Below are 10953 nucleotides of genomic sequence, written 5' to 3'. Positions count from 1 at the left end.
CCTTAATTGGGGCCCAAGCCGGAAAGATTTTGCCATGCCATTTTGCGCTGACCTCACAATCCTGATTGACTGGGGTCCGTCCTAGGCCATCCGCTGGCGTCATGTCCCATTTCATGGTATCCTTGGTTCACCCTTGGAAGATGCTCTTTGCGCAGGATTAATTCGAGGCCATCGTTCCGAATCGTGATAGACCATGCATAGTTGGATTACAACCGAGTTTGAAGGACAATAAGGCTTCCTAGGGCCATTGATATACTGACGCGGGCGCAAAGCAGGTTAATTGCCAAACCTTCCTGGGCCTGGTCGCGCATTTGGACATGAACGGACCAGCTGGGCTTCTCGCTCGGGCAAATGCTGACCGAGGCTTGCTGGCATCATAGGCCACGCCGATGTGCCAAGAAAACCGTTGTCACCTTATCGTCCAAAATCTGAACGAGCACTTTATTAATGGCATGTCGGCAGCGACATCCTGCTCCTTGATGGTCGAGCCGAATGGTGGATAACAACTCGCAAAGACCGCACCAGTCGCAGACATGCCCATTCCATCTGGCCCAGGTGTCTGTCTTGTAGACGATGCTGACCGGGGTACCCCCTAGATGCTCCGGTTCTGGCTGGTCGAGACCAAATACATCGACTTGATGACAGAACACCTCACCTGCGTACGACTGGTTCTCCTCGTACGACCTATGGAAAAATTGTGTTGTCACTGGCCTTGGCTGGCTATGGCAATCCCCGCCCTCGGGCTGCAAATGTTGGGTCAGGAAATTCCCCGTAGTACATATCTTTTCTCCGTAGAACAGGTCTTCATTGAGAGGGGTTTCGCTAATCGGGGGCATTGATCCCTGCCATCCCGTGTAGCAGAATGATGAAGTTGTGACCAGAAGGGGTTGCGCCGCTCGTTCAGAAAGAAAGCAACTGCCGCGTCTGAATACGACGGTGTGCAGCTGTAATCTAAGCCTGCGTTGGGCCCTGAGGGGTTCTGTGTTGTGCTGTCGTGATAGCTGAGCTTGACGAGTTTGCTCCTTTGCCAAGCCTCATGGTGTTTTTCGGGTTGACAAGTACGCTGGGCTTTAGTGCAGGTCTTCTGGGGAGTTCCCGAAGCGTTTTGTTGGATAGTTTCTGGTAGTCCTCCCTACCGATAGGTCCCATACACCTTCGCCGTTGCAAAGGGGTCTTAATGCAGGAATATAGACAGCAGACTTGCTCGTCAAGCAACGCAATATCCAGGCCCAGTAGAAAGCATAGATGTCGCCAAGTTTATCTCGCTGTGATGGCTACAGTCCGAGCGGAAGACGTCGTCACGCTAGTTTATGAATGATGTCGGAGGAATTTGGTTCTTTAAAGGCCAGGCTTATACTATACAACCTCGAAGCATCGAGTAACAGCACGTACGGCTCGAGGGGCGGTCCTAGCAGCCCGCCACCTGCAAAGCGTTTGTACACGAGCAACGATTCATGCCTCTGGTAGAACTTTATTTCTTGCTTCAGCTGTCCTGTTGGCGATATCAGGATTTGGCAAGGGGCCATATTCCTCATCAAGTGTTGAAGACTGTGCGGGCTTTGGTGGGTGCCACACAAGCTCCAACGGCATAGGAATGATAGTTCAGTGATCTTCTTGGACGAATACTCAAGGAAGCGAATCTGTCTCGTAGCGTGATGTCAATGAGGCCTCGGGGCGGTGTGTAGTAAACTACCTGTGCAAGGCACGTAGGCTTCAGGATCCCATCTGAAGCAGTCTGAGGACATCACGCCAAGCAACCCATCTTCTGGATGGGATTAATTACTTCACACACTTGCTCGATGCCAAACCCGTGGACGCTACAGACAACACGGTAGAGCATCGAACTGAAAGCCCCTGGATTCCCGACAACCGAAGGAACCTCCCGTTTCGAGCCGGAGCCAGAACACACGATCCCAACCCGCCGCGTCTCGGGCATACACAGCGGGACGAAGCCCCTCAACGCCATCTCACGTGTGATACGGGCACCCGAACACATGGAATCAGTATAAGCACAGCAAGATTTCACCCCGGGCCCCCTGTCCACCGTCTATGAAGAGGTCTCACAGCAGAAGCAGCAACCAAGCAGCAAGCCCAGCTTCACAAGTCGAGAGCATCATCCCCAAGAGCCCGCAAACCAGCCCGTCCCCTTCCCAAGCAGACCAGTGCAACGACACACGCGTGCCCCCCATCTCGCCTTCCAAAGCTGAAATGCCCGCCCCCCCCCCCCCCTCTACCCGTCCACGGGACGCAACGTTTCCTAGTAATCCCGCGTCAGGCCGCCAATGAAAGGTGCCGCGGAGGGCGGTTCAAGGTTGCTAATCTCCTCGCTTCCTCCGGCGGAGGCCGTGGCACCGTCGCACGAGATCTCGCTGGCGTAGCTGGCTTGGCCCTTTTGCGGTGTGCTTCATCGGGGTGACGAGGTGCGAGGCACGCTGGTTTTAGTCTCTGAATCAATCTCTGACAAGACTGTTACGAAACCGCAGTACGGAGAGAAAGGAAGTCGTGAGATTGCTGGACGTAGAGCACGGCACACATGTGCGCACATGGAACATGGCATGGGAATATGGGCTTAGAGGGCTAGCAAGGACTTGCCACCAACAGTATCACGAAGACTCTCTTTTTTGCGGCAGGCTTATTGAAGAATGAAGGTGCATTCTGTATTTGTTTGGCAGTCGTGTAGACATGGCGTAATGTGGTACAGGTAAGACTCAAGAGGAGTCGTTCAAACCGCAAGCGCGGCATCAAACACCGATGCGCCGGGGCCAGCTCGTCACCCAACAACAGCTCTTCTCCCAGCTGAAACTGTCCACTCAGCGCCCAATCAACCAGATGGTCACCATGTACGCTCGATCCCGCCGATCTGACGTGGCACGTCGAGCCATCAGAGACGGCTCTCGATGGCGGCGTAGTGCTCCAAGCCTGGCCACTGCGATTCGGGCCAGACAAGTCGGACGGCCTCCCAAATGTGACTATGGGTAGAATAAGTCAGTCACACGAAGACACACCAGACAGCTGGGACGGTGACACGGTGTGTGAAACATGGAGGGGAGGGGATTGTGTTGCCCGCTCTCCCCCCAGCAGGCGAGGTGGCGCTTTGTGCTTACCTGACATGGAGAATCTCGAGCCCGTCCTTGACCTCCTGTGGAAGATCCTTGACGTCCTTGCGGTTCTGGGCGGGGAGCAACACCGTCTTGACACCTGCGCGGAGGGCCCCAATGAGCTTCTCCTTGATGCCGCCGACGGCGGTGACTCGGCCGCGCAGAGATATCTCGCCCTGAAAGATGGCCGCGTTAGTACAAGCCCAAGAAAGAAGGGAGGTTTCTCGTGCGAGGCTTACCGTCATGGCCATGGTGGGTGGCACACTCTTGCCGGAGAAAAGCGAAATGAGGGCAATCGCCTGCCCGATGCCGCTGCTGGGACCATCCTTGGGAATGGCGCCCGAGGGACAGTGCACATGTATGCTGCGCTCCTTCATTATGTTGGTCGTCGGGTCCGACGTGAGACCCAGCTCAAAGGCGTGGGCTTTGACCCAAGACAGGGCCACCTCGACGCTCTCCTTGAGGACATCGCCCAGCTTGCCGGTAAGCTGCAGCCTGCCGTCACCCGGCATGTCGGCAACCTCGATGAACAGGATGCTGCCGTTGCCCCCAGAGCTGTACGCGACGAGGCCAGTGACGATGCCGGGCCGGCTGGTCGTCTCGGCAATTTCTTCCTCGAAGCGCTCAATGCCGAGAATCGTCTCAATGTCGTCGACAGTCAGCTGGGCCCGGTATGTCTCGAGCTGTCCGCCGTCCTTGGCTTCGGCAAAGTCCACTGCCTTTGCGCGACACACGGAGCCGATTTCGCGTTCCAGGTTACGGACTCCTGCCTCGCGCGTGTACGACTCGATAATCTTGGAAACAACCTCCTTGTTGAAGTTGATCTGATCCTCAGCCAAGCCGTTGACACGGATCTGCTTGGGCACGAGGTGTTGCATGGCGATATGACGTTTCTCAAGCGTCGTGTAGCCAGGTAGGTAGATGGTCTCCATGCGGTCGAGCAGCGGGGCTGGGATCGTGTCGAGGCTGTTGGCAGTCGCGATGAAGACAATCTTGCTGAGGTCGATGGGCATACCGACATAGTGGTCAGTAAAGTTTATGTTCTGCTCAGGGTCGAGAACCTCGAGCATGGCGGCTGAGGGATCGCCGTGCATGTTGGACATGCCCAGCTTGTCGATCTCGTCGAGCAGGAACACGGGGTTCGCGACGCCAACCTTCCGCAGTCCCTGGACGATCAAGCCGGGCATAGCGGCCACGTAAGTCCTGCGATGGCCGCGAATCTCGGCCTCGTCCCTAACGCCCCCCAGAGAGATTCGGTGGAATTTGCGGCCAAGCGCCGTGGCGATCGATTTGGCCAAGCTGGTCTTGCCGACACCGGGAGGCCCGGCGAGCAGCATGATGGGCGACTTGTCGGTCATGCGGCGAGAGCGGAGTACGTTCAGCTTCGCATGTGCGTTACTGACCTTCTCCTCGAGGTCAGCGTCGTTTGCCGGCTTGTTCTCCTCCGTCTCCTTGCCGGTGCTGAGAGCCACGGATTCCTCCTCGGCCTTGCGGATCTGCTCGTCGACTTCATCGTTGACAGACTGCTTCAGGCGCAGAACGGCAAGATACTCGACAAGGCGCTTCTTCACCTTGTCAAGACCGTAATGATCATCATCGAGCTGCTTCCGCGCCCGAACCAGTGTCTCAGGGCCCAGGCGGTCGTCGGTTGTCGCGGACCAGGGAATCTCAGAGAGCACCTCTAGCCACGTCCTCGTCACCTGGAACTCTTGATTGCCAGGCATCATCTTCTTGAGGCGCCGCAGCTCCCGGTCGGCAACCTTTGTGGCTTCAGGGGGCAGCCGGGCAGCATCGAGCTTCTTCTTCAACTCGTCCAGCTCGTTGGGCTCCTGTTCGTCGTCCTGGTCTCCGCCCATCATGCCATTGGCGCCCGGGGGGAAGAAGCCGTTGGGCGGCACAGGCATGCCGCCGGGCCCTGCTCCTCGCCTCTTTGGTGACCTGTCGTGCAGCTTGTCGAGCACCTGGACGGGTACATTTGTGAAGGCGGTGATTTTGAAGCTGTTCTTCAGGCCACTGACCTGGCGATCAAGCAGCTCGATGACCTTGGCCATGCGGACTTTGATGTCGAGGGCTGCCAGCACCTCTAGCTTTTGCTCGTACGACGCCTCGACAATGTTGGTCATAAAGTCGGCCAGCGAACCGGCGTCCTTGACCTCCTTCTTCATGATGAACATCTCCAGGCGTCGGATGATGAGGGGCGAGAGCCCGGGGTTCTCGGCATTGCGCGGCGTCGGCAGGAGGGAAGAGATGCGGAGGGTCAGGACGAGCTCGCGCGAGCGCAGCTTCATCAGGCCAAAGAGCTCCTGCAGCTGGGCGTCGGCCGTGACGACGTCGGGGTAGTGCCTGACGGTCGCCTCAAAGTAGGGGCGCTCCTGTGTGACCTTTTCTACGCGGACCCGCGCGACGCCCTCGACTCGCAAGGCAAACTCGGCGGTGCCGCGGCCTTCGATGCCGGTGATGCGGGCGGCGACGCCATAGTTGAAGAGGTCATCCTTTGTTGCGGAGCCGGGGTTGATCTGCTTGATCTGGGACTCGTCGACGGACTCGGCGCTGTCGATGAGGAGCTGGCCGTTGGGGCCGACGAAAGGGGAGGCGACGGGCACGCAGACAATGGGCACAGCGTCGATGCGGGCGTTGGGCCCTGCTGCGGCGGCACGGGTGTAGACGTTGGCGAGGAGGGCGGGAATGTCGGGGCGAGAGGCGGAGACGGGCACGCGGTGGGTGATGCCGGGGAGGAGGATGGTGCCTCGGGCGAGAGGAATGACGGGGACGGTCGAGTCTGGGGTACGCGCCATCGAGGGAGGGGGGGGGTTCTCGGGGTTCGATCAGGAGGCGTGTAGTATTGTTGGTTGTGTCAGAGGAGACCCTCAATCACTGGTATCAGAGTCGGAGGAGTATTATGCAATGTGTTGAAGAAGGGTATATGGACGGAAAGTGATGAAATGGCACAATGGAGGGGTGATGGAATCAGAAGGAAGAGGAAGAATGGGGGAGTAGAGGCGGTCGATGATGCAGTTGTCAGATGTCTAAAGGCATGTTCGGGTAGCTCCCGAGGTCGGGCGACTCAGCACACAGTCGTAGGCCGTGGGCCTGTGGAGGCGGCCCGGAGCTTTGGGGGGGTTTGGGGGGGTTTGGGGGGGAAGGGGGGACGCTAGCAAACTGCCGAGGTTCAACCTGGACGCTGCACCTCTGCTTTTCGGTGAATGGATGTACCTAGTTAGGGGTGCAAGTGATGGCACGAGAAGCGAACAACAAGGTAGCATCGTGACAAGTCGAGGGCCTGCAGTGCTGCCAAAGCTTCAGAAACCCCTATAAACGTTTCTTCAGTGAGATCCCGGGATGTTGGGGGAAGATGCATTCGCACTGTATCTGCCAGGAGATGGGCATACAAGCACAGTGCAAATCACGCAGCTCACACCACCATCGTCAATCCTGCTCTCCCACTCTCAGATGAATGACCTCTGCGCCAACGCAATCACCATCGGTCCCGTGCCATCGCGCAATCGCCTCTCCCTCTGCACTCTGCACTCTGCACATGACCAACCCCTCAACACCAAGCGCTCTCATCGTCAAATCTCACAATCTCACGAGTCGCACCTCTGTCTAACGTCATCGACTTCTGATTGACCAACTAGGCGCCATCTACATCCCCGTCACCTGACAGCACTTGCTTCTCATCGCCCTCTCATCCCTCCCAAATCAAAGTCAAACCATGGACGTCACGCTCGACGATGAGGACCTCACGCCGTCCCCCATCTGCCTCCCCCTCGCCGCCCCCATCCACATCTCCCACCTCCGCCCCGAGCACCGCCACTCCTCCTTCTGGGCCTGGCCCTTCTACGCGCCGCTCCTCTTCCAGAACGAAACGTCCGACGCCCGCGACCACTGCGCCAACGAGCGCACCTTCCTCTCCTACCTCCGCCTCAGCGTCTACATGGCCATCGTCTCCGTCGCCATCGTCCTGTCCTTCCACCTCAAGACGCAGCCCAGCGAGTTCGAGCTGCGCATGGCCAAGCCCCTCGGCGCCACCTTTTGGGGCCTCAGCGTGTGCTGCCTCTTCCTCGGCCTCGGCAACTACATCTCCACCATGAACAAGTACAGCCGCAAGGCCGCCATTGTGCAGACGGGCTGGAAGACGCAGCTGCTGCTGAGCGTCGTCGCCGTGGCCATCATTGGCACCTGCGTCGTGCTGCTCGTCATTGCCAAGGTCAGCACCGACACGGATACGGGGTGATGGGTAGCAGGCACGCTCAAGTTGATGTTTGTTCACTCGCAAATTCCATGCCAAGAGCTATGCTGTGCTGTGCTTGCTTCGCTGTGCTCTGCTTTGCTTTACTGTGCTGTGCTGTGCTGCGTGCATGCTGATCCTCCTTCCCAAGCTTGTATCCAGCCCTCAAAAAAAGGGGGAAGGGGGGGAAGGGGTATATCATGAAAAGAAAATCCAAAACCCAAAACCGTCTCTCTCTTGCTGTGCTTGCTGTGCCTAGTGGGGCCCTCCTCTTCGTCACCACACACCTTCACTCTACCTTGTCCGCCCCCTCGCAGAACAGGTCTTTTTGCCGACCCATCACCTGCTCGGCCGCCTCTTCGGATTTGGGATCGCACTTGCCCACCTTCATTCGCCAGATGGCGGCATACTCCCGCGCCGAGCGGTCCACCTCCTCCAGGTCCGAGACGGCGCCCTTCCAGGCCAGCATCGGCATCTACACGTAGGCGAGAAACGCGCCCCTGCGAGGCAGCGTGTCGAGGATGCCTACGAGCGGGCTCACCGGAGTGTCGTTGTCGAGGGTGACGAGGCCCTCCTTCGGCTTCTCGTCGGCGGCCACGCCCTTCCAGTACTCCTCCGGCGGCCGCGCGAGGTCCCTGTGCACCGTCGCCATGACGCTCGCCGTCTCGGCGCCGGGATACACGGTGAGGTACCCGCGCGCTTGCGACAGCCGCAGGACATGCTCGAGCCACGACGGATACTGCTTGCCGACCTCCTTGTGCGAGAGGACGGCCGGCGGCGAGGCGTCGTGCTGTCGCTCCAGCGTCTGGGAGACGAAGCGATGGAGCTCGACCCACTTGTCGCCCATGAAGAGGACGGCGTCGCTGTGCGGGGCCTGCCAGAGAAAGCCGCCGCCTTTCCCCTCTTGCCGCTCGGGGTCGAGGGGATCGGGCTCCTCGAAACCCAGAGTTCCATTGATGAACGCCTGCGGCACGACCATGCTGAAGCCCATGATTTGGCGGTCCCACTGCTGTGACAGGGCTGTCCCGGAGTAACGGTATTCGAGCAGCATGAACTTGAGATCTGCCAGACTCCGGTCAGCACCGCATGCTGTCAACATGGCGGCGGTGGTGAAAACTTACAGTGAAAGAACTGGGGTGTCACTTCGACCTGTGGCGAAAGGACGAGGACGTGCGAGTGCTCCTCGGACCGCGGCCAGAAGGACTCGAGAAACCGCACCGAGCTCTCCTCTTCGGTCAGGCGCTCTCGCGGGATGCGGTGTCGCAGAGACAGCATCTGCGCGTTGCCATGGGTGTGTGCCATGTGTGCTGGCGGCCATCGGAACGCTTGCAGCGTCCGTTGCGTTGCCTGCTCGACAACTTGGGGCAGCTCAATGGTCAGGTGGGGCATCGTGCCGGCAGTAAAGTCAGCTACGTGAAGCGACTTGAGAAGCCGTCCCAGGCTGCCCGAACCGGTAGAAGGCGCGTGGATGAGAATGTCAATGTTGATCTTGTGCCAAGTAGCCAAGGATGAGCTGTCGAGCTTGGTCAGCCAGCCAAGACGTTTTGCCGCATTGTCTGGGAGCTCGATGACAGGTGTGCCCATAAAGTCGCCTTGCAATTTCGCCCCCTTTTTGAACCAGGATTCCTCCTGTTCGGTGCTGTCGATGATGATGACCTGCGGGTGCATGTAGGTGTTGATGTGGAAAAGAGCTCGAGCAGTGGCGTACTGGAGCCGGGTGTCTGACGAAGTCGAGACAAAGTCGGGTCGGGCGTCGTGGAAGTGGATCTCGCAAGAATCGTCGAGGCCGTTGATCTGCTGCAAATCCTCCATGCCAATCATGTCTCTGCTCAGGAGCGCAAAGTGAACATGGTTGCGCCTCTCCCTGCCCATTTCGCAGGCCATTGGCAACAGGACGGACGCCGTCTTCAGGTTCGCCGTCATGAAAAGGATGTTCTTGTTGACCGGGAAAGAGCCTCTCAGTTTCGAAATGGCGTGCAGGGATACGGCAAGGTCGTGGAACTTGATGGGTCCATTGAAGGAGTGGTCCGGCACGGTGGGCGCTGGCTTCACGGCCGCTGTATCGCTCGGCTTGGTGTTTCCTACGGCGGGACCATGTTGTTTATATGGAACAGTGTCCCCAGAGGCAGAGAGGCCGGAATAGCTATATCGAGACTTTCGGTGGTCGCCATAACCCAGGTCGAGTAGTATGTCGCGCGACACGAGCCAGAGGCCAATAGCAGCGAGGAAGAGGACGGCGATGCGCTTCAGCAGTCGTCGAGAAGGTGTAGTCGTCGCGGGCTGCCAATGTGGGTTTCGGAGCACAGCGGTTCCGGCAAGCTGGTGATCGTCGTCCTTCTTTCCCAGCTCTTCATCGCTGAGGAATACAGAGGAGCGCAGCTGCGTCCACATGGCCGGCTTGCTCATTGCTTCGTCCTCGCCAACTCGAGAAGTCATGGGGTTCTGGTATCAAGATGGAGGAAGATGTGGCATGCAGCCTCACATTTTCGAATTCAATCAAGGGTGTCGGCGAGCAGAAGCTCCTTGTCCCTCTCCACGAGGAGGGTGTTGTTGTCGGCCAGGGGAAGTAAGGTGACTGCCTGGAGTGTTCCACGAGACAGGTCGTATCTCAGGTAGGTCCTTGTGGAGCCAGGGTACCTTGTGCAGGCTTGGCAGGGAGTGCTTTGGTGCTGCGCCGTCACTGTAGGTTCGTGACCCAGATGGCTTAGTCATCGTCCTGAACCCAATGGTTAGTCGAACAAGGCTAGGTAGAATGCATGACATTTCAGCCCTGTTCTCTTGATGGAATGTGCTTGACAGGGTACCTTGCGCATTAGCACAGCTAATTGCGATTCAGACCCTGAGATAAAGGCCCCTCATTAGCATTGCTGTATTCATGACATGTTATTGTAATCGAAATCCTCGCAAGGGGTATCTCATGGAACAGCCATGTACACCTCATCCATCGCGTGCCCACAGAGCTGGACCAAGACGTAGCCATCCATGACAAAACATTTATCTTCAAGTTGTTTCTTCGACAGATTGCATCGAATTTATGCCCAATTATCTCTTCGCAATGACCTATTCGAAATCACGCAGGTCAATGGGTATTGTCCTAACCGGTCTTTGACCACTGAGTCGAGTGACATGTGTCTTCGGGTCACTTGCCGGCCAGACTCGGAGGAAATCTTTGGTGTGAAATCAGACAAGCTAGGAGACGAAGTACGGTTGGCCGTCGCGGTGAGATCTTTGCCTGAACTGTCTGCAGGCTGACACGAATGAGGATGAAACAATAATTTAACAGGACGGCAGGTCGGTACTCTTCTTCAGAGATGATCCGGAACTCTTGGTTGGATGCTGTCGAGATTTTCCAAGGTACTGTCAACCCAGCCTCTAACCAGAACAGGCATTCTCGTCTGACAAGCATCAAGCTGCATGTCGCTTCATGCGCTCCATGCGCAAACCGGCGCGACGGCCGAGCGCCCGTTCTCGAACCCCGTAGGCCGGCAGCAGCGCACGGGCAATTGTGGGACTCGCACCCGGCACAGCGGTGGGTGGGGGCGGGGTGCCACTCGGCACTACAAAATGCATTTTTATATGGTCGGTCACGATGAGATTTCACATATACATTGAGTTACCTGCCGGCTG

General features: G+C 57.8%; 3 protein-coding genes across 3 annotated transcripts; 1 reads left to right on the top strand and 2 right to left on the bottom strand.

Annotated features, from left to right (window-relative positions):
- Window positions 1–2881: 2881 nt before the first annotated feature.
- On the bottom strand, window positions 2882–5893 carry VDAG_10261 (ATP-dependent protease La 2; the record flags this gene model as incomplete). Its single annotated transcript, XM_009659878.1, has 3 exons — window positions 2882–2969; window positions 3105–3274; window positions 3338–5893. 3 exons carry the CDS (start codon window positions 5891–5893, stop codon window positions 2882–2884), a joined length of 2814 nt encoding a protein of 937 aa, XP_009658173.1.
- A 917-nt stretch (window positions 5894–6810) lies between these two features.
- On the top strand, window positions 6811–7332 carry VDAG_10260 (uncharacterized protein; the record flags this gene model as incomplete). The annotated part of the gene is made up of 1 exon (XM_009659877.1): window positions 6811–7332. One exon carries the CDS (start codon window positions 6811–6813, stop codon window positions 7330–7332), a length of 522 nt encoding a protein of 173 aa, XP_009658172.1.
- A 283-nt stretch (window positions 7333–7615) lies between these two features.
- VDAG_10259 (uncharacterized protein) lies at window positions 7616–9762 on the bottom strand (the record flags this gene model as incomplete). Its single annotated transcript, XM_009659876.1, has 3 exons — window positions 7616–7801; window positions 7856–8388; window positions 8448–9762. 3 exons carry the CDS (start codon window positions 9760–9762, stop codon window positions 7616–7618), a joined length of 2034 nt encoding a protein of 677 aa, XP_009658171.1.
- Window positions 9763–10953: the final 1191 nt, after the last annotated feature.

Source organism: Verticillium dahliae, genomic scaffold, assembly GCF_000150675.1.
Source record: "Verticillium dahliae VdLs.17 supercont1.34 genomic scaffold, whole genome shotgun sequence".
In the NCBI taxonomy this organism is placed as follows: Eukaryota; Fungi; Ascomycota; class Sordariomycetes; order Glomerellales; family Plectosphaerellaceae; genus Verticillium; species Verticillium dahliae.
The sequence above is the reverse complement of the archived record's forward strand: the minus strand, read 5'-3'. Positions and strand labels throughout refer to the sequence as shown.